This window comes from Trematomus bernacchii, unplaced genomic scaffold (assembly GCF_902827165.1).
Source record: "Trematomus bernacchii unplaced genomic scaffold, fTreBer1.1, whole genome shotgun sequence".
In the NCBI taxonomy this organism is placed as follows: Eukaryota; Metazoa; Chordata; class Actinopteri; order Perciformes; family Nototheniidae; genus Trematomus; species Trematomus bernacchii.
The window spans coordinates 11,332,293-11,353,731 of NW_022987727.1; the positions used below are offsets into that span (position 1 = coordinate 11,332,293).

Here is a 21,439-nt window from a genome sequence, read left to right on the forward strand (position 1 = left end):
TTCGGTTTAGCGCCGGCTCTTTTCACACCGCTCAGAGCCCGACTGGTGCTGCCGCTGCTGCGTCATGACGTCACAGTTTACGTCGCTGAGTTTCTCCCCAACGGAGCTCACCTCACAACAACAACGGGTCGATGATCGTGTTGCTTTTAATCATACGAAGCCAGATTAAATTAAATAACAACTTCTCCAACCTTATACTTTTCTCCAGAGTGCCGTGGTTCATTGTTTATTAATGTGTGTCAGCGGCATTTACCGACCGCTGCAGTGCTGGCTGCTCTTCAACGGGAGTGTATTCTCCCGTTAGCTCCGGGTTAGCTCACACGGCTCTAAAGTATTCACTGTCTGACTGTCACACAAGCAGCTGATACATATCCCCAGTTCCCCTTAAGTGAATGTGTGTCAGTCTGAATTGACGCTGTTTGGTGTCAGTCGGAATTGACGCTGTTTGGCATCACAACGCTGTTATGAAAGTTTCTCTGGTATAACATGGGTGATGTTAGCATAGCAACCGAAGCTAAACTGACTACTTGCTAAGCCGTTTTCTACAGGCACTTTTTACCGGCGTATTTTTCATTATGATTCTACTTGTGATAGTCGGACATGACAACCTGTGCAGCCCATGTATTGATTCCATCCGATAGCTGCTATAATAACAAACAAAACGTCTGCCTGCTCTCCACAATAATCAATAACAGCGAACGGATGGTCAAAGTAAGGTACAAATAAACAGAATCACACGAAGCCTGGTTAGTGTTGCCTGACTTTATAAAGCGTGTTTTTTTTTAACAAGTGTGTGGTTGCGTTCTAGTCACTTTGCTCAGCACTACTGCTGGTTACAACTTTTATTTGCCGTACTCGCCTTAACTGTTATCTCAGGTTAATCTCGCCCCCCTCCCGACGTAAGCGTGACGTATGCGGTTCTTGCTTCTAGACGGACAACTTTTTGGTGCTCGAAACGAACCGGATTCCGGAGCTTAGAGGCTGCTCCGCTGCGGTGTGAACAGGAAAACCCGGTGCTTTTCAAGCTCCAGCTCCGAACCGGCCCTGAAACACCGTTGGTGTGAATGGGGTATTAGTCCCCTTCACTTCCCACAGAGTGATGCCTTTTTGCCGTTATCTCCGTCCGAGCCTCATAAATAGCCCACTGCAGAGCAGCTCCGGATGGTAACTTAGTAAACCCGTCCTCTGATATATGATTTATCTTCAGGTAATGCCCCGGCCCGTGCAGAGCCACTCCATGGAGGTGGGAGAAAAGCAGCTGTAAATCGCGTGTCAATATGTAGTGAGAAACTAGCCTCAGTTCGGTGGGGATGTCAGTTTCATCGGAATAATCAAAAATGGCCGCCATGTATTTGGACAAGTCCTGGCCCCTGGCTTTGGCGTGGCCCACCTCCTCTCCAATAAGTTTAACTGCAGCTTCAGAGCAGAAGGCGTTAGAGCCATAGTGGAGTCCTTCGTGTGCCCCTTCATCTTCATCGCCCTCTGAAGGCTTACTCCTGCGGTTCAGGCCCATGGAACATATCACCAAGATGAAGTCACTCTCCCGGATCTGCCGGCAGTGCCAGGCCATGCCGCCCTCCTCAGCAACGCTCAGAGAGTCCCACAGGTCCAGGCACACCTGAGGAGAAATACCATAATAATATATTGTCAGATTAAGTCTGAATTTGTTGTTCCATCACAGCAACTAATCGCAACATCAACAAAGATTTTTTTTTTACAATCACTCGAAACAATCGAGTGGTAGAGGAATGAGTCACAAAAAGGAAGCCGTAGTACTGTAAAAAGCACGACCAATCTCGTGCCCTCATTGGTCATGTGCACGTTCGTGTGTGTTGGAGGAGGGGCTCTGTAAGGAAGTGGCAGATTTTTTCCGGTTGTGTATTTTCAAATTCTAGCGATCTCGAGCTGGTTTCTCCAACTTACCTACCCCACCTTTAACCACACAAATTAAACTAAATAATGGACAATATTATCATAGGCTTTGTTAGATGTTAAAAAAGAATGTCCAGAAATGTCTACTTTTTATTATTACCATGACTTGTGCATCTCTTTAAAACAGTTGCTTTGCTTTTATATTTCCGTGTTAAAAACTGCCATAAAAATATGATATACTAATATTATTTTCCACTTTCACTGAGATTAGTTTTTAAACCAAGGTAGTCCAGATCATAACTATAAAAAGTTCACACATTTTGAAAATTGTTAACCCTATAAATGCCAGTTTGTTAACATAATGCAATTGTTGATTTTGGAGAAAGAATAATTTAAAATGAATTATTTTCTGTAAACTAACATCCAGGGATATTTTTTTATTTTCACATATGGTTATGTTTAGCAAAATGTGAGTGGATCAGTTGCATCAAACATTGCAGTACTTCATAATACACCAGCAATTACTGTAGTGGAAACCAAGAAAATTGCAGTTATTAGTACTATAGGACAATATTAGAAAATGTCAATCTGGTAGAAAATAGTAAAAACTGACATTATACAGCTGAGGATGGAAAAATGTATGCTGTATGCATTTTCACCACCAAAATGATAAAAAAAAAACTAATTGCATAGTGCCAAAAATGTTTCTACTATTTTGAGCCATTTTCTAATGTTTTCCTTTGGTGCAAATGCAGTTATTGTAAGTCCCTTTGGAAGAGGGTTTAGGTTAAAATGTGTGTGTCTAACCCTAACCCTGGAAAAAAAGCATCTTCTAAATGTACTGTAAAGCCGTGTAGTGTCGTGTCCTCTATACCTGAGTGGCCATGTGCTGCTGTATGAAGGCCCCTAACTGCATGACGGCTTTAACATGGGCGGGGCCGTCACAGCTGCTGTAGCAAATCAGAAGACGAGGAGGGGTCGGCCTGTTTCTGGGCAGAGGCATCACTCCCTCTTGAGTGCCGCTCTCTTCTTGCTGCCTTATAATATCTGAACGGATGACAAAAATAAATCTGGCATGACTAAAAAAAAACACATTTTATTTGACCTTAAATTAGCATCCAGCAATGCAAACAAAATCTTGGTTTGTCTTTGCACCTGGTTTAATGTACACTTTCTTCATCTGCAGCCTGGTCTTCCAGGTGAGAGCAGCCACTAGGACTACAAATATGGCTGCCACAGACAGGCCCAGTGGAAGCATCAGAGCCAATGAGGGACTCACAGAGTGAGGTGTTGAAACTGCTGAGGATGGGAGAGTTATAGAAACATGATAATTCAGTCAAACTGACAAATCAATGCAGAGATTTATTTTTGCTTGAATTGAAATTGAACAGCCCACAGGAAAGCATAACAGATACGAACACAGCAGCAACAAAACGGCCTCCCCTACCTTTGTGCAAGTGCAACACCTGAACATTGAAGGTTTTCCTTACTGCGTCCATTTCGTCAGCTGCAATCTGTGACACAAGAAATGTTGAGCGAGTTTTATTATTGACCTTGGAAATAGCAGTTTGATAAAGAATATTAAAGAGGCCCTGTTATGCTTCTTGGGGGTTTCCCTTTTTTTTGCATGTAAATGGTCTGCAGAGGATAGAATCGGAGGGAGTTCCTCACGCACACATAACATATGGTGATAAATTCCATAAAAAAGTTTTTTTAAAAGCCAGAAGTGGAACTAAAGTTACAATTATTTTGTCAAACTACAAGAAATGTTCTTTTAAGACAACGAAAATGAAAGAATATTTAAATTAGCATAGCCCAAATCAAATAATTGTTTAAAGTCTGGTATTTTAAAATCACACAAAACAATAGCCCATTTAAATATTTACCAATAATTGAAGTACATTTGTCTATGTTTGTTTGTATTTTTGCAGATCTGTTTTATATTTGCAATATAAATACATCTTTATTAACTTACAAAACGTTTTTTAATTGTAAGGTATTGTTAAATTACGACAAATCTCCATCCATATTTGTAATAATAATTGTATTTTACCTGACAAGTGTAATTGGTTCCTTCTTGAAGGTCATTCATCTGAAAGCTGTGGTGAGTCTTGTTTTTCTTGAAATTCTAAGGGAATGATTAAGGTCAAACGGTTATCAAACAATTCTACAAATCAATCCACAGAAGCAAGGTATTAATGCATTCAATAAAAAATGAATCTAAAGCTGTGGACTGACAGGAGAGATGTCTGTGTATTTCTTCATGCTGTTAGCGTAACACAGGGAGAAGTAGCTCCTGATGCCCAGCTGTGGAGGAGCCAGGTTAAAGGTCACGGTGATGGCTGTCCCTTCCTGTTGCACCTCGATGTGTTTGGGGTACCAATCTATAACCACAACATGTAATATTGACACATGTAAAAATAATCATATTGAGAAATATTTACAAGATGCCTCCAAACTACAGTTATTGAACAATGTGAAAAGTTTTCACTCACCTTTTTTGCACTTCTCAAGACCGTTCTTTTCTGCACATGCTGCAAAACCATGACATGCACATTATTATTCACATAACACATTGATATACAAAGAGATGGAATTTAATTGAAAACCAGCAGCTAAACACAGAGAGTGAAACCAACAAGAAAGTCATAAAAACATAAATAAAATCATATGGAAAGGGCATTAGCACGTTAAATGTGTTGGAACGCTAGCCAATAGAAGCGCAAGTGTTACATAGTGATGTCACTATGTTGCAGGAGTAAACAAAGGAGTCCAATCGAGGCGTTTCAGGCTTTTACGGTTTTCCCTTTTCCTGTAGTGTGGTAAATAGTTTTTACTGCATGTAAATGGTCTGCAAAGGCTAAAATCCCTGTGTTCCCTCCAGAGGGAGTTTCTCTCCCACACACGCCCCCCCCCCCCCCCACCTGCCTGAAACACCTCCACTGGATTATTTTGTTTACTTCTGCAACATGAAGACGTCACTAGGTAACACTCGTGCTTCTATTGGCTAGCACTACGTGATGTCTATAAGTGGTTGAGTGATTAGAACAGAGCTGGCTATCTAACCAATCAGAACAGACTGGACTCTGGTTTCAGACAGAGGGTGAAATAAGTAGTTCCAGCTCAGGCAGTATGAAAAAAATAAAGACCTTTTTGAACATTAAAGCATGGAAACATGTCACAGTAGAGGCACAAAATACAATTACGAACATGAACATTTGCATATTATGTCATCTTTAAGATGATTACTAGATTTTAAGTTGGTAACGCCACAACTAAAGACGTCGCTTATGGCCACTACCAAATAGGAGGCAGCAGTAAATTACAGTTTAAGACAGTCAACTTCACAAAAACCGTGGGAGGTCCTGAAACATACTGTCATAAATAACTATTGTAAATTGTAGGCTGAAGTGTGCAGTAGTATGTGAGATTAGCTGCGGACAGACAGGCACACGCCCAAACACAATACAACAAGGAAGGGTTTGGAAGGTTGTCCTTAGGCAGCGAACGCTCTTTAAACTGCAGGGAAACTTTCCGTGTGCTTGAGTGTGCCTTCTGAGATCAAATCTGGCTTAAAGGGGTCTTACAGCGTGAGGAGAAGTTCCTGCTGCGGTAGAACCTCTCCCACTCCTCAGGCACCGGCAGGGCCATGACAGTAACAGCATACTGGGACCCCAGGGGGAGGCCGGGGAAAGGGTCCGACTTGTACACCTGCAGAGTGAAGCAAAGGTCATGATGTTGGTTTCATCCAACACGCTACACAAACTTCTCTGATAAGTGGAGTTTTGGCATGTTAATGGTTGAGGAGAATGTGATCTTAAACTTTTCAACTTTATTGTATTGTTTTTATTTGCAGTCTTTTTTTATTGAATTTCCACTCTGTTCTACAATTTATTTTGCAGGATAAACCTTTTTAAAAAGTAATTATCTGGAATACTTTCATTAAAATACATCCGTAAAGTGCCTATCTTTGTATGATGGTGGGGGAAAGGTGATTGAGCATTTGGTTTAATGATGGAAGCTTTTGCATTTGGACTTCTTTGAAAGAAAGACAGATTTGTATTAATCTCGAGGGGAAATTCAGGGTTTCACATTTGTTGACATACACACGACCACATGCACAGGGGGTTTAATCCCTTGCGTAACCATCGACCCTACGGTTCTGAGCCATGTCCCGACAGACACATTCTAATTTCTACTAAGTTTGAGGGAATTTATTGCATGATTTTTGTTTATTGCTACTGTGCTAATTTTCATAAAATTGGTGGAAGGATGTAGCATGGGAACTACATTTAGGAGCAGATTTCAAATCACATGGCAGATACACAATCATCTTTTGGCAATTTTGTCAACATTTGACATGCAGGGGAGAAATCTCCCAGTTCCTATAGTTTTTATGAAAAGAATACTAGTAGTACAGTAAAGTTGTGCAAAAACAGTGCACAGCTTCTTAGCTAAGTTAGCTATAAGTTCATTTACATCTGTATTCCAAGCCCCCAGGAAGTGCGCCGGCCGTTAAGGCAGATTTTTGGAATGGCCTTAGTGGCCAAACGGTGGTAATAAAACTTCTGTGTTCGTCAGTGATGTCTTTTTGGCCCAAAATTACTTACATTGGGAAAGAGACGTCTGTAAATCAACATATCAAAAAAATTATATATTATCTACCCAGTACGAAAACTGGGTTAATTTCCCTCTCCATTCATCTAACTGGGCAGAGAGGAAAACTCAAGTGCGCATGCTCTTTCAAGAAAAGACCGTTTATGATCTGGGTATTCTGGACCTACAGTTGCTTCATTTTGGACTCATGTGCCACTGAGCAACTTTCATATAGGGATGAATGGGGCCCGCCTCCAGCGCTGTAACGCCGCCTACACACGGCGGCGTGCGTTGCCGCTTCAACGCTTCTGCCCATTCACTTTGAATGGGGTGACGTCACGCTTCGCCGAACTGCATAGAGTGGCGAAGTCACGCCCACTTACTTCCGGGGTATGGGACCTTATTTCGGAAAAATTATGCATTGAAGTCAATGGGGAGAGAAAACTTATCTTTCGATCCCGTTTGAATTGTGCCATGAATTACACATATGATGTTTGTCAATCTTAAAAAATAATTTCCATGTCAAAAAAGTCACAGTTTGTCGTAAAACTGTTGAAATATAAGACTATGAAAAATACGTAACTAGAAAGACTACAAATCCCAGAGTCGCGTAAGTGATGTCACAATTGTTTTCCTCCACTAAGAGATAGCTAAGATCAGCGCCATATAGATATCATCTATCTATATGGCGCTGGCTAAGATAAGATAACTTTAACAAGATGCCTGTGTGCTTAGTACCAGGTTGTTATTATACCAGCAATGGGTCTTGCTCGTTCTTTTGCTTCCCGTCTGATGAAAGGACCAGGAGTGGCTTGATCAAGTTAGCTACCTAGCTAGTAGCTAGCACGTTAGTTAGCATTACAGCCTTGTCATTTTTATTAGCCTTAACATGAAGTAACATTAAGTAACCCAAAATGTTAAACAGTAAGAGTAGTAGTCATATTTCGTGAACCCTTTGAAGAGTACTGTCACCGGTGTGATCATTCTATAATACACCATTTAATTCCGGGGGAGAAATGCTAACGCTAACGTTAGCATCGGCGATCTTCTCTACTTCATGCTATCTGCACAAATGGTTGACATTAAACATTAAAACGACAAGGCAGTTCAGAGAGAATCAAAGGAAGGCAGGCAGGCAGCTTTGCATGACATTCTTCTGGACGTGTTTCATTGTGGTGATAGTGAGGATAGTCAATCGTTTTGTTGACAAGACAGTAGTGACGGCCATCTTGGTGACGTGTGTGGTTGACCAGAGATGTAGTTCATTGAGCGTTTCACACAAACAAATGTGTTACTTCACAGTTTTACGACACATTTTTTTTTTTTTGACTTGCAAAATTATCTTTTAAATTGACAAACATCATATGTGTAATTCGTGGCACAATTCAAACGGGATCGAAAGATAATCTTTCTCTCTCCATTGACTTCAATACATCATTTTTCCGAAATAAGGTCCCATGGGGCTCAACCGGAAGGGGAGGGACTTCGCCACTCTATTGAGGCGTCAGCCAATCAAATCCCGCTTATGCAAATCTGCCAGTACAAGCGCTAGCCAATCAAACCGCGTGTATGCTGGGAGAGCCATACCGCAGTTCATTTCCTCATATGCAAAAAATGGAGGAGAAAATCATCATAGCGGTAGGGAATCACCCGGTGCTATATGATCAGTCTCTGTTCACCTACCAGGATACAAACCGGAGGAGCCAGGCATGGAGGGAGGTGGCAGAGACAGTGGGTGAAACTGGTAGGTTTTCGCCTGTTTGGGGAGTTTATATCCAGTTTAATTCGTTTGAATGGACAGCTAGCAGGCATAGACAGTATTTAGCCAGCATGCAATGTTGCGTAAAATAGCACCATAGACATTAATGTCATAAATGTTCATCATATAAAGTGTGACATTCATGTGATTGGTTGTTGGTCGCGTTGCTCGCGTAAACTCCCCAAGCTCAAGACACGCCCACCGCCAAGCGTCGGTTGTTTCAGTGCCGTTACCTGAGTGGCCGCTGTGTACTCGTTGTGTTGTTGTTGGTGTTTGTTTCTCAGGTGGCGTATTAGATTGGTCGTGTTCAACGTAGCTCTGTTCTTTCCACCACGCGGAACCTCCGCCTTGCAAACATTGCATCTGGCTGTTACACTGCCTTCGCTTTCAATGTTATAATACTTCCAAACTCCTGACATTTTCTCTGTCCCGACTCCCGAGTCACCAGCTGAACGTAGCCTCTTGTTAGCTTACTGCTACTATTAGACACTGCGCCCTGCCCACTCTGTTGCCAGATTTGAGAGAAATAAGCAACCTGAGGCCTGTACTACGAAGCTGGATTTTCGCTTAGCCGGCTAACTTCAGGGAAATCTCGGGCTTTCCGGTCCTACGACGCTGGTTCTCTTTTTAGCAGGCTAGATTTCCATGGTAACTTATGCTGAGCGGCAAACCTGCTCCGGAGCAGGTTAGGTTGCAGGCTAAGAGATCAACTCAGTGAAAGCACCGCCTGCTGACCAATCAGAGCTCCGTGTGCGGAGTTTAAAGCGATCAATTCATATTACAGGATAGAGGAAATACAGAAAAACTGCCGTTGCAGGAAAGACGGCCGGTCAAAATCAACTGACTGTGTGAACGTGAAAATTAATAGAATATCCCCTCCTATCTTCAGAGCAATCTGACTATTATAACATTAGCGTTAAGAAAGCTTACTTAAATATCTGCCACGACATAAGTAACCGGATCAGAGTAACATTAAGTACAGTCCGCGGCAATGTGAGTGCAGACGTCGATGTGTCCCATTATCATTCATATCATATCACATCATAATGTATCATATATTTCCTTATTTGAGTCAGCTTCTTGAGCCGTATCTGGCCGTGCAACACTCACAGTGTCACATACTGTATGCAGAAGTATTATTTTAAGCAACACATTAAGTTGACGAAACACTCAAGTCAAATTCTCCTAATTAAAGTCAGATCCACTCGTGTCTTGGACGGGGCAGTGATTTCATAAATCTGTTAATGTACGCATTCAAACGCTTTTTCTTTTACCAGCTGTATTCACCTTGCAGGTGCAGCTATGTGGCTTTTATCCTGGATAAAGTGTTTAAGTCATGGATGTTTAAAGTTTAACTTCTTCATATTTGACTAATATTAAAGTTCACTTTTCATTCAGGAAGTATGACGCTGCGCTGTCAGTACGCTTGTCCATGTTTGAGATTGGTCGAATGCTCCAAATACCACCCCTTTCATGTGAACGCGAACCTAACTAGATAGGACACGGCTGGCTTGAGCGATCCACTTGATAACCAGCGTCGTAGTACAGTTTAGCCAGAGCGCGTATGTTTTGGATTGGGCCAACCGGCTAACTTAAACATATCCAGGTTAGGAAAATCCGGCTTCGTAGTACAGGCCTCAGGTCTATGAAAACAAGCCCAAAAGAAGCAACACATACATGATGTTGTGTAATTTTAAACCAAAACTAAGGCCTCAGGATGACTTTAAGACGTGAACATGGTCATTTTTGTTTTGTAACATTAAATAAAATACAAATATTTTATAATTTTTTTTTTTTTTAAATCCCGATCCCCGATTTTTTCCTCCCGATTCCAATCTTTTGAAAATCACGTGATCGGCTCCGATCCCCGATCACGTGATCGGATCGGGACATCTCTAGCCGTTACTGTAAAAACAACTTGTTGGTTCAACACATTTGTATTTATTCTATGATGACCGCTCAACAACATGTATGAACCATAGACTTTGCACATGTTAAAGACTTTAAAGTAATTGGACAGCAATCTGTTGCCTTGTAATGTGCAATAATAGCGAAAAATGTATTTCTCTCCATGTCAAAGCAAGGAAAAACTAATTATATGTAATCAGACTGGTCCCCTAGATCTCCTGTCAGAAATGTATTTACATTGTTATCACTAACACCTGCTGCTATGGAGCCTGTGTGTCTACCTGAGCTAGTGTGGGATTCTGAACACCCATCTGTAATGTGCGTGAGGTCGTACAGGATGTGCTAAGTCCTCAAGGACATTTTTCAATCCAAAAGGAGACATGAATAATAGGCTTTCTTTCTGCGAATTTTACAACCGTTGGATGACCTTTAGTGTAAAATCCACAGCTGTTTCGCATTAAGACATATTTTCAGATGCTTTAGGGAGGATCATCAGGTCATCATTTTTCAAATAATGAAGGACACCGTGCACTTGTGTTTCTCCCATTGGGAATTATTTCACAAGAGTGGGGAAGTTTTATAATCAACTCACTGGTAAAAAAAGATTTACAAAATAAAGAGTGAGGAACATAATTAAAAACAAGTTATGAACAAACAGAAATAATTGTATCACAGCACCATAAAACAATAAAACATGAACAGTGATACCACTCAAATTAAAAGCCACATTTAGAAGATAGGTCTTTAATTTACTTGCTGTTCTAAGATCCAATGGGAGGCTTTTCCACAGTTTGGGGACATACAAACAGAAAGCAGCCTCCCCACATTTCTTGTGAAACACTGTTGGAAACACTTTAGGTACTTCTAAAAGAAAGGCATTGGAGGATCTGAGTGTCCTTTCGTTAAAATAGAAATATACAACATGGTACATTTTTGCACATAAAAATGTAATAGTGCCTTCAAATTTAAGGCATACAATAAGGAATGTTTTGTTTTATATGTATAAAGTATGTTAAATGTTTTATTTTGGAAAAAGCACATGTATGGACAACATGAAAAACAAGTAAAGTCAATAAAAAAAACTATTTTAATTATTAAACTAGAAATCGTTGGTGCTTTAAATACAGAATCAAGTCAATCAATAGTAAATGTTTAAAAAAAAATGGATATGGATAAAGTAGTATTATAATGTTTGCTGGAAATAAGCTTGGAGCAATGTTGTTGGTAAAAGCTGTGGGAACTCTGTTTGTAACAAGAACTTGTTTTGTCAAAAACAACATACCAGAAAGAAAACAGTCAAAGCAAGAGGCCCTGCTTACCCTTTTGGATTGTGAAGCAGGCAGGGAGAGGTTACGGTGGAAGAGGAAGAGCTGACAGGCAAAACTTGACCCTCCCAGAGCCTGGAGTGACACCTGAAAGCCTCGCAGGAAGGCGATCCCTAAATCAAACACCAAACGGACAGAGTTAATTCAGCCTCACAGGGTCTCGATTACCCAACTTCCATGTTGATACTTCATTGTCAAATATATGTGTGTTCTACAATGTGCTACCTGTTCAAGTCATGGTCAATTAATGTTCCAACAAGAAAGTGTTCATCTGTCATTTGTCATACCAACAACAATGATCAAACAGGTTGTCTCATAATCTTTGAAGCATTCTCATAATGTGACACATCATTTATCACCTTTCAGTAGACTCAATCTATTTCACCTGAAATAAATGTTGGATGTCAAATCCTGACAAAAATTCCTTTAGGGGAAGCACTTTGTGTCTAATATGATATATGAGTTTCAAAACTGCCTAAAGACTTCAAAAACGACTTCATGAATATTTCAAACATTTTTGCCTCCCAGCTAATCAGAAGGCCTGTTGTGGTTTCAAACAAACAAAATGGTAAAATAAGCCTATGACAAACTGTATATTTCTCAACATGCATTTACATTGTCAAACATCATAGGTTTAATTCACTGCACGGTTCAAATGGAATACAAATTGTTGACACTACCATACTTTTAACAAGTTGTTTACAGAAATTGGCTTAGTCAATCCATGTCAACCTACCATAGTAGCTGGGCTTCCAGGAGACAACTATGGTGTCAGATTCTGAGTTTGGTTCATTTACAAATTCAATCTCCACATTATTTGGACCGTGGACGTAGTGCTGACAGATTCTTGGGTCTTTTTCTCCTAGCAACTCAAAACATGGCCAGGGAATACAGCCTGAGGAGAAATAACAATGGATGAATAGATGCCAAGTGAGGATACAAGTGTCTCAGATATGTTCAGTTAGCATCCAATACACTTCTGGATATGTAATATCTGCAACCCTGCAAAACGCTCTGTGAGGTTGTTATTGCTAGCGTTAGCATGCTAACAACAGGAAACATTGACCTTGTTATTTTACATTGACCTAGCATTATCGTGCTAACATTATCAACTTAGCATCAAACAAAGTATTTCTTAGCCTTATGGGACTATACAGTTGTGTTGGTATTTGATCAGTAGCCTATTGGATACAGACAATTTGGACCTGAGCATTGCCAGCTAGCATTGCTAAGTGAAAGTCTGGGCATCCCTAAAGTTACAATTATTATTACCATTCTTGCAGGACCTTACGGGCTCTATAGAATATGATTTATTGTATTTGTATTCTATCCAATAGTTGAGAGATTTCAGTCTGAGCCAAAAAGGTGCACCAACCAGCTAATGGACAGAAGCTACACCGTTAGCTTAGCTTAATTAATTGAAATGTGGTTTATCATTGCAAATAAAATAGGGTGAAGTTTAATTAATATCTAACATTATGCACAATTTGTTTTAATCTATTACATACAGTAGACTGATGCACTTTGCTTTCCTATATTATTATCTCAGTGATGACAACTGGCAACACTCTTACTGGGTTAGGTAAGTATTAGGCTGGCCTCTGTTCAAACATAATAAGGGTTGCATTATACATATAATTATGTGTGTAGCTTTTGGTAAATGTCCTGCAGGGTAAATAGCTTGAGGTTTAAGCATCTTACTGCTGCCAAAAGCTGTTTCCGCAATTAGGTACAATGCTTCAACAAAGTTTCCCACTGCATTATTTGTATGTGTAGGCACTGGGTTCTCGTGCATCCCGACTTACTTCCAAACTCTTTAAAAGAGTTAAAGCCCAGAGCTGTCTTGACATCAGCTCTGGTTATTCTGCAGTATTCACATCCAGGTCCTCCCTGCAGGAGAGAAAGCAATAATGAATTCATACTGAGCACATTTAACTGCATTTCTTTTTTAATGCATATCGAACTCTGATTGCAAATATTAACAGTTTTATGTCAGACGAACACCTTGACTAAATGAAGGTGAATAAAAACGTAGCATTATTACAGATGAACATTCGTACACACCAACAAAAACAGATTACATAGGTTGACCTTAATTTAAACATCTCATTAGATTAGATCCATGGTCAACACAATTCCAGGAGTGCGTGTAATCGGTATCAGTATCGGATCAAAGAAGCCAAGAACACCGACTGCTTTCCCAAGTTGTTTTAAAGCAGAAACACACACTGAGCTATAAGCTTTTAATAACATCAATACAATTAATTGTATTGGAAAGATTTAGTGTTGTTGATGGATTTGGCATCCTTGTCTTTTGAGATCATTGAATAGCCGGAGAGCTAATGCTAATTAAAAAGTAAGATTTATTGTTTGAATACCTGATAAATCAGTTTGGCAGAAAAGTATTGATGCCTTTAGCAATTTTGGCCTATGAGGTTGTGTTTTTTTAATGAATTAATTGTTGGGTTCTTTGAAAGAATACTGTCTTGGTTTTTATGATACTTGTAGGAAGAGTGAATCATTGGGTAAGGGGGAACCCGTTGAATTAAGGAGCAAATCTTTATCACGGGGCAAATACAAGCTTTCTTTTGCAGGGAAACAGCATTGGTGGAGGTCTACGTTTACTGAGTGTTCATAGTGTGACCACTTTTTACTCTCTCCCTATAGTGTATAGTGTTTTCTGTCTTTTCTGTAAGATAATCTTGAACCGAAGAGGAATGTCCTGAACAATGAGCCAAACAGTGGACCTGGTCTTGATTACAGGGTATAATAAATCATATTGTAAAAGAATATTGCTCTGTTTCTGACTGTTTCCATGTAATGCTCAATAATTAAAATATGGTTCCAATTCACAGTACGACAGGGTGTCGGGTTGTTGTTGTGAAACAAATGACTACAAGTAACCTGGACCGGTTTAAAAAAAGAACACATCAAAGGCATTAGTCATCAACCCAATATGATTTCTTGAAACCAGAATGTCTTAGTCAAACTGCATTGTAGGTACACACGTAAGTAAAGCCCATTTGCCCTGCAGGTTTAGAGAGCATAACTAGAGAAACAGGTGGAGTAAATGAGAGAGGAAGAAACGCTATAGGCAAGAGAGACAAAGAGTGTGTAAGCATGTTGGTTCAAACAATGGTAGTTAAACTGTCAGGTTGGTTAAAGGCCATCAGAAATTCTTTCGAACCTAAATACATACTCGCACGCAAGCTAAGAACTTAAATGTTCGTGCCTTGAATGCTAAGAACATGTTTTAGCATTCAAGGCACGAACTGGAAGCCCTCAGTTGGAATGCTCACAATGCAATAAACATAGGACACATGATGTCTGAAGAGGCATATCGTCACAATCAATAACATCGAACTTAGATCATCCAAAATCAGAAATTAAATATTTGCATTCAGAGTTTTTAAGAATTTTTACAGCATACGACACCGTTTGTCTTTGGACAACATTTTTAGTAACCCCAGGCAGTGCAACAAAGGAAGTATCTCCCTCCAAGAACTGACATAAACGCAGCAGATGTTGTGTGTAAAACAACCTCACATTGTACCTCGGCCCACTCGAAGGTAAACAACTCTCGTCCAGAGGCTGAAAAGACCATATGCACCAGGAGCAGCTGTAGCCCTGTAATAGTATCCTAATCCTACTGCCTGGAGCTACCCATTTGAGTCCATTTATGCATAATTCTGGCATTTCAAAGACAGCTGAGGTCCAAGCCACAACATGTCAGTCATTTTAGCAAAGTAGGCAGTTTTGCTCTCGTAAATATTGCTGCTGTAAGAAAAATATGAAGAAAGAAGCTGTTTTGAAACTGATAGGCTGAGGGTTATAGTATTTATAATGACATACTTGAAACCAATCCGCTAGCGATTTGCAGAGGTGGGAGAAGTACTCAAATCTTGTACTGAAGTGAAAGTAGAAGTACAGTACTTTCTGGAATACTCTGTTACCAGTAAAATCCTGCATTCAAAATGTTACTCAAGTAAAAGTACCAAAGTATTGGCATCAAAATATACCAAAAGTAAAAAGTACTCATTATGCAGATTGGTCCATTTTAGAATAATATATATAATATTGTTTTATAATTATTGATCATTAAAGTGTTATCAAAGCTGGTACAGGTGCAGCTAGTTTGAATGACTTTGTATACTGCAGGGTAGCTTGCCTCTGAAGTGGAGTGGAGTATAAGTAAAAAAATGGAAATCAAGTACTCCAATAAAGTACAAATCTCTCAAAATGTTACTTAAGTACATACTTGAGTAAATGTACTTAGTTACTTTACACCTCTGGAAATATGGCCATGATTAAGCCTCTGGGGGCAATGATCAATAGTCATGGGTTCCGGTCAGGGTTGGGAGGGTTAAACCATAAAGCAGATTCAGGCTGTAGGCTTATAGATTCACACTGAAAGTATCTTACAAAGAACAAATACAATCTGATCCTTTTACAACAAACATCATATGCTCTTTTACATGTTTCAGTAACATTGTTATCCTGCTAGTAATCCCCACATTTTTTTATGTAACGGTAAGGGAATGCAGTTACCTTTTATTGTTTCCTGATTACATAATCCTGTTACATGTTACACTGTGAGCGAGACTCTCTTATAGGAATACATCAAAGACCACTTACATGCCATACAACATTATTTTGGGCGAAGTCCTATACTGCAATACACAAAACCATACCATACAAGGACCTTTCACAAGTAGAATTCACAGAAAGCCCCACATTGTAATTGTTTCTCTTCCCCTCTATTCCTGTAGTGTCATACATTCTCTCTATACAACAGAGCTCCTGTTATCTCAAATATTTGGTAATTCAATACCAGAATTTCCTTCACAAAATCTTAAGAATTTAAGGAGATTTAATATGTAAAATTGTCCAGTAGTTCTATGGAGCTAAATCAGCACCAAAAACATTTGAAAGCAAAAAACGTTTTTTTTAAGATTTACATTTTGTTCCTGAAATTAGAAGAATCATAACAAAAAATTGGTATTTAGAAACTGAGAAAAATAAGTACTCAAATATCAAAATATATAGAGATATAATATATAAGTGAATAAACAATTTATTCAAAATAATAACTACTCTAAATGCAAAAATGTCCAATTCTTTTTTTTGTATGAATTCATATAGTAGTTTCCAAAGTTTCGGCATTAAAACTTAAACTTTCAAATACATTTTATTATTTTAAATCAAACCTTTTGCCCACATTTAACTCCATATAGTTTACAATCAAGATCAGAAAAATAACATGAAGCAAGGAGAGATGTCTTTGGCCCTCCACATCTGTTACATGACCCTTCAGACGTATTAAATAGGTATTAAAATGTTCTGCGCAATAATGAAAACAATTTTCATGTTTCTGGATACAATGTATAACCCGACTTGCCAGATGTTACACAGAAGAAACCTGAAGCTCCCGAATCAGCGTTTGAACCATATTTAGTTATAACAAAAAACAGCATTCAAAACCATAAGTGAATGTAATGTCTGTTTATTAGCCCGTTGGGATCCGAGCTGTCTCTACTACCCTTCTAACCTCCTCTTGTACGCGGCAGCCATGTCAACAGATGCAGCTGCAGGAGAAGCAGCGTGTTTGACATTTTTCCCACACTGAGAACATGATCCAAGTAATTGCTACCTTCAGAAAATGACTTCAGTTAAAGCATTGTGAGCAAAGATTCCAATAAGCAGCCAAAGTCAAAGTAGTCTTTGTTTAACAGATGGGCCCTCTCAGGGTTTTACTACTAAAAAAAAGTATTAATAACAAGTGTAAATTATAGATCTATCTTTTAAATATAGCTTTGAAACTGTTTTACTGGTATCATTGTTCACGTTTGATTGTATTTTAATCAAATTATTTCTGTTTTGTAACTTGTTTTTACATATTTGAATGTCATCGTTATCGATTTGAATTTGGTACAATTGTACTGGTATCATTGTTCATGTTTTGTATTGTGATCAAACTCTTTCTCTTTTATTTTCTTAACCATAAACTAATCTGTATCTTTGTCGCTTTCTGTGAGAACCCTCCTCGGGCATTTTTGTACATTTTTCCTGACCTTTTTTTTTGATTTGGTGTTCATTTCAGCTGTGTTACAGCTTTTGGCATGGATTTTTGCAAGAAGTCTTCTTTTGAGTCAAATTTTTGAAATCCAATGTCGTTTACTCTTACATGTTTTGTATACTCTCGTGATGCATTTTGCACCCTCTGGACCCCTTCGTGGCAAAAATGTACACGCTCATAAAAACTGCTATTAAATCATCATACATCAATATTTTATTAAACTTTTTTTTCCATGAATCACTTGAACAACTTCTAACGTGCTCAAAACTACCAAACATCCAATAATTTTCAGGATTTTAACCCTTTAAATGTTTCATTATTTGAATTATTTAATTTCTCTTAAAAAAAAACAGAAAAAATGAATTTCTTTCAATATAATAATTAGTAGAGGGATGGAACTTTGGTGGTTATTAGAGTCTGGGATGTGTCAAAGATTAGCAACAAAATTGATTTGACTGCATTATTAATCTTTACGTAGTGTCAGATACTACCTCTGGACACCTTCGTGGCAAAAATGTACACGCCCATAATAACTTCTATTAAATCATCATACATCAATATCTTTTTCTACTTTTCTTTTCATGAATCACATATACAACTTCTCACGTACTCAAAACTACCAAACATTCAATCATTGGCAGGATTTTAACCCTTTAAATGCCTGTTTCATTATTTTAATTATTTCATTTATCTCAAAAATGCCTCATTGACTTCCATTCAGACCACATTTGTTGATCTCACTGCCATTGCCGTATAAAACCATGCATTTTGTAATGTCAGCATTTCATTTAGAAGAAAAGTAGTGATATTTGATATTTCTACTCTATTCCAACAGATTACACAAGTTTCCGTGTAGGCCGATGCATTACATTCTTACATTTTTGCCAGTTATATTATGGAGCCGTGTGACTACCAGGGGGGCCCTGAGAGTGGTGTGTGTGTGTGTGTGTGTATGTATGTATGTATGTATGTATATATATATGTGTGTGTGTGTGTGTGTGTGTGTGTCATTTCCAGCAGTAGACCAGCAGGTCCTGCAGCATGTGACCTGGTGCTCTCTCAGGTGATAGAATAACAATATTTTAGGCCTGTGCACAACCAGCACACACCTCTCCTCCCTCTCCGTGTGTGTGTGTGTGAGAATCTGTAAGCATGCACAGATCATTTCATGGGAACAAAAGGCCATCTTTTGAGGGATGTGTTTGATGTGTCTTTGAAGAGCTGCTTGATTACTCAAAAACAAAAAACAACTGTTAGTGTGTTTATGCACCTGGCTGCCAAAGATAAACATGCAGTTTGACCAAGGGCTTATTTCATTAGTGAGCAGAGAAGGAGAAAGACCTGGAGCAAAGAGAAGGAACTCAAATGAAGAAGCTTTTCAGTGCAGAAGAGACTTCAGAAATAATCTTGTAGCCTTCTTCTGCCAGCTGCAGGACTCATCTGAAGAAGACACAAGGTTCGAGCTGGGGTCTGACACTGAATGCTCTCTGGAGTCCAGCATTTCTTTGAGTTCCTCTGACCCTTCATCTGAAAGTGGAGAGGACACTGAGGGTCCGGCCCACCATCCACCACCACGGGGGGCTTTCTTCTCACAATCTGTGAGGACACCCTGGTTTTCCCCAGCTTCTGGGAGAACGACCTCCGTTCTTCTCTGTCCCCTCACTGTGGGCCGGACCCTCAGTGTCCTCTCAGAGGAAGGGTCAGAGGAACTCAAAGAAATGCTGGACTCCAGAGAGCATTCAGTGTCAGACCCCCCTCGAACCTTGCGTCTTGTGTTAGGCCAGATGAGTCCTTGTTGTTCTATCACCTGAGAGAGCACCAGGTCACATGCTGCAGGACCTGCTGGTCTGCTGCTGGAAATGACACACACACACGCACACGCACACACATGCACACGCACACACATACATACACACACACACACACACACCACTCTCGGGGCCCCCCTGGTAGTCACACGGCTCCATAATATAACTGGCAAAAATGTAAGAATTGCATGCATCGGCCTACAGGGAAACTTGTTTAATCTGTTGGAATAGAGTAGAAATATCAAATATCACTACTTTCTTCTAAATGAAATGCTGACATTACAAAATGCATGGTTTTATACGGCAATGGCAGTGAGATCAACAAATGTGGTCTGAATGGAAGTCAATGAGGCATTTTTGAGATAAATGAAATAATTAAAATAATGAAACAGGCGTTTAAAGGGTTAAAATCCTGCCAATGATAGAATGTTTGGTAGTTTTGAGTACGTTAGAAGTTGTATATGTGATTCATGAAAAGAAAAGTAGAAAAAGATATTGATGTATGATGATTTAATAGAAGTTATTATGGGCGTGTACATTTTTGCCACGAAGGGGTCCAGAGGTAGTATCTGACACTACGTAAAAAATAATAATGCAGTGAAATCAATTTTGTTGCTAATCTTTGACACATCCCAGACTCTAATAACCACCAAAGTTCCATCCCTCTACTAATTATTATATTGAAAAATAATGTTTTGTGTTTTTTCGTAAGAAAAAATGAAATAATTCAAATAATTAAACAGGCATTTAAAGGGTTAAAATCCTGCCAATGATTGAATGTTTGGTAGTTTTGAGTACGTTAGAAGTTGTATATGTGAGTCATGAAAATAAAAGTAGAAAAAAATATTGATGTATGATGATTTAATAGAAGTTATTATGGGCGTGTACATTTTTGCCACGAAGGGGTCGAAAGGTTGACAATTCGAGGAGGGCACAAGGGTTAAAAGGTCAATGTCAACGTTTTAAAGATACACCGGCAGAATGTAGGTATGTGACAAACTATTTCGCAGCTGTTTCAAAAGGAATTTTAAAAGAGACATTCGCTTTAGAAGTAGGAGAATTTCTAAACACCAAAAGATAAAATCCTTTAGTATAGATATAAGCATTTCAAAGTGAGCTAAATTGTTGAGAAAAATCGTTTTAACTGGACATAAAGGGGATGGAAAACTGTCATCTGAAGGGTAACAATTGAACATGTTCCTAGAGCCTTTAGATAAACGCAGCTGAATAAACATCTAATATCTCAAGCTTTTAGATACACACCTAAAAACTAGAGCTTTTAGATAAATGCAGTAGAGTACAAATCTAAAAAATAAAGCTTTTAAATAAATATAAAAGAGTAAAAATCTAAAAGCTAGAGATATTAGATCAAATCTAATATCTCTAGCTTATAAATATATATACTTACAAACTAGAGCTTTTAGATGAATACAGTAGAGTACAACGTACAAAATCGTGTTCATGTAGTTGAGTAGAAGTATAAAGTTGCAAAACATAGAAATATTAAAGTAGAGTGCAAGTACCTTAAATGTGTACTAAAGTATTTGGTCAACATTTGTAATTACATTCCCACACCGTGTACATCTCAGGTCAGCTGTGATGTTTTTTTAAAAGTTGAAAATAGTTTCTTTCAATGAACAAGAGAAGGATGTAGACACAATGTATCCGCAACAGAAGACAATGCCGTCAGCACACTAACACAACACACACACAAAATGTAAATGAAACACAAAAGGTGGGATTATGCGCTTATACCTCTTTGATGCAGTCCAGGCTGCAGTCCTGAGGAGCGATGGCCCCCTCCTGAGCCCAGAGATGCTGACAGGGAGCCGAAAAGAGGAACACAACAAGCGCTGCCGTCCACATGCTGCTAAAGCCTGCATGACATGGTCCAACTGCAAACACCAGAGCTCAAAAACACACAGAAACAATAAGCACTGAGCGTCTGGAGGAAGCAAGCGTTGGAAGTGTGAAGTCTGTAGTGCGTGAGAGTAAGTGACAGCAAACCAGGGAGGAGGCGTCCAGGGGAGTGGTGTCTTCAGGCTACGGGGTGCGAGCAAAGCCAACGAGCGTGTTTTAACAGTGACGCTGCCAG

At 39.2% G+C, this 21,439-nt stretch overlaps 1 protein-coding gene across 2 annotated transcripts; it reads right to left on the bottom strand.

Moving 5' to 3' along the window:
• Positions 1-928: 928 nt before the first annotated feature.
• Positions 929-21,405, bottom strand: si:ch211-207e14.4 (interleukin-17 receptor D). Of its 2 annotated transcripts, none has more exons than XM_034145433.1 (12): positions 21,100-21,405; positions 13,266-13,350; positions 12,197-12,355; positions 11,455-11,573; positions 5,460-5,583; positions 4,368-4,406; positions 4,111-4,256; positions 3,926-4,000; positions 3,320-3,386; positions 3,028-3,168; positions 2,747-2,919; positions 929-1,618 (listed from the first exon to the last, which is right to left on the bottom strand). In XM_034145433.1, the coding sequence occupies exons 1-12, from the start codon at positions 21,208-21,210 to the stop codon at positions 1,073-1,075; spliced, it is 1,785 nt and encodes a 594-aa protein (XP_034001324.1). In that variant the 5' UTR covers positions 21,211-21,405; the 3' UTR covers positions 929-1,072. The 2 variants fall into 2 exon arrangements, with proteins under 2 accessions (XP_034001324.1, XP_034001323.1); XM_034145432.1 differs by having other exon boundaries at positions 3,028-3,171.
• Between the last annotated feature and the right edge of the window lie 34 nt (positions 21,406-21,439).

Excerpts from the sequence above, each read along its gene's own strand:
- si:ch211-207e14.4 (XM_034145432.1), bottom strand. The coding sequence starts at position 21,210 with ATGTGGACGGCAGCGCTTGTTGTGTTCCTCTTTTCGGCTCCCTGTCAG. Across the intron at positions 12,356-13,265 it reads CTCTTTTAAAGAGTTTGGAA|GCTGTATTCCCTGGCCATGT; the intron begins GTAAGTCGGGAT and ends ATTTCTCCTCAG. Across the intron at positions 5,584-11,454 it reads CTGCTTCACAATCCAAAAGG|GTGTACAAGTCGGACCCTTT; the intron begins GTAAGCAGGGCC and ends TTCACTCTGCAG.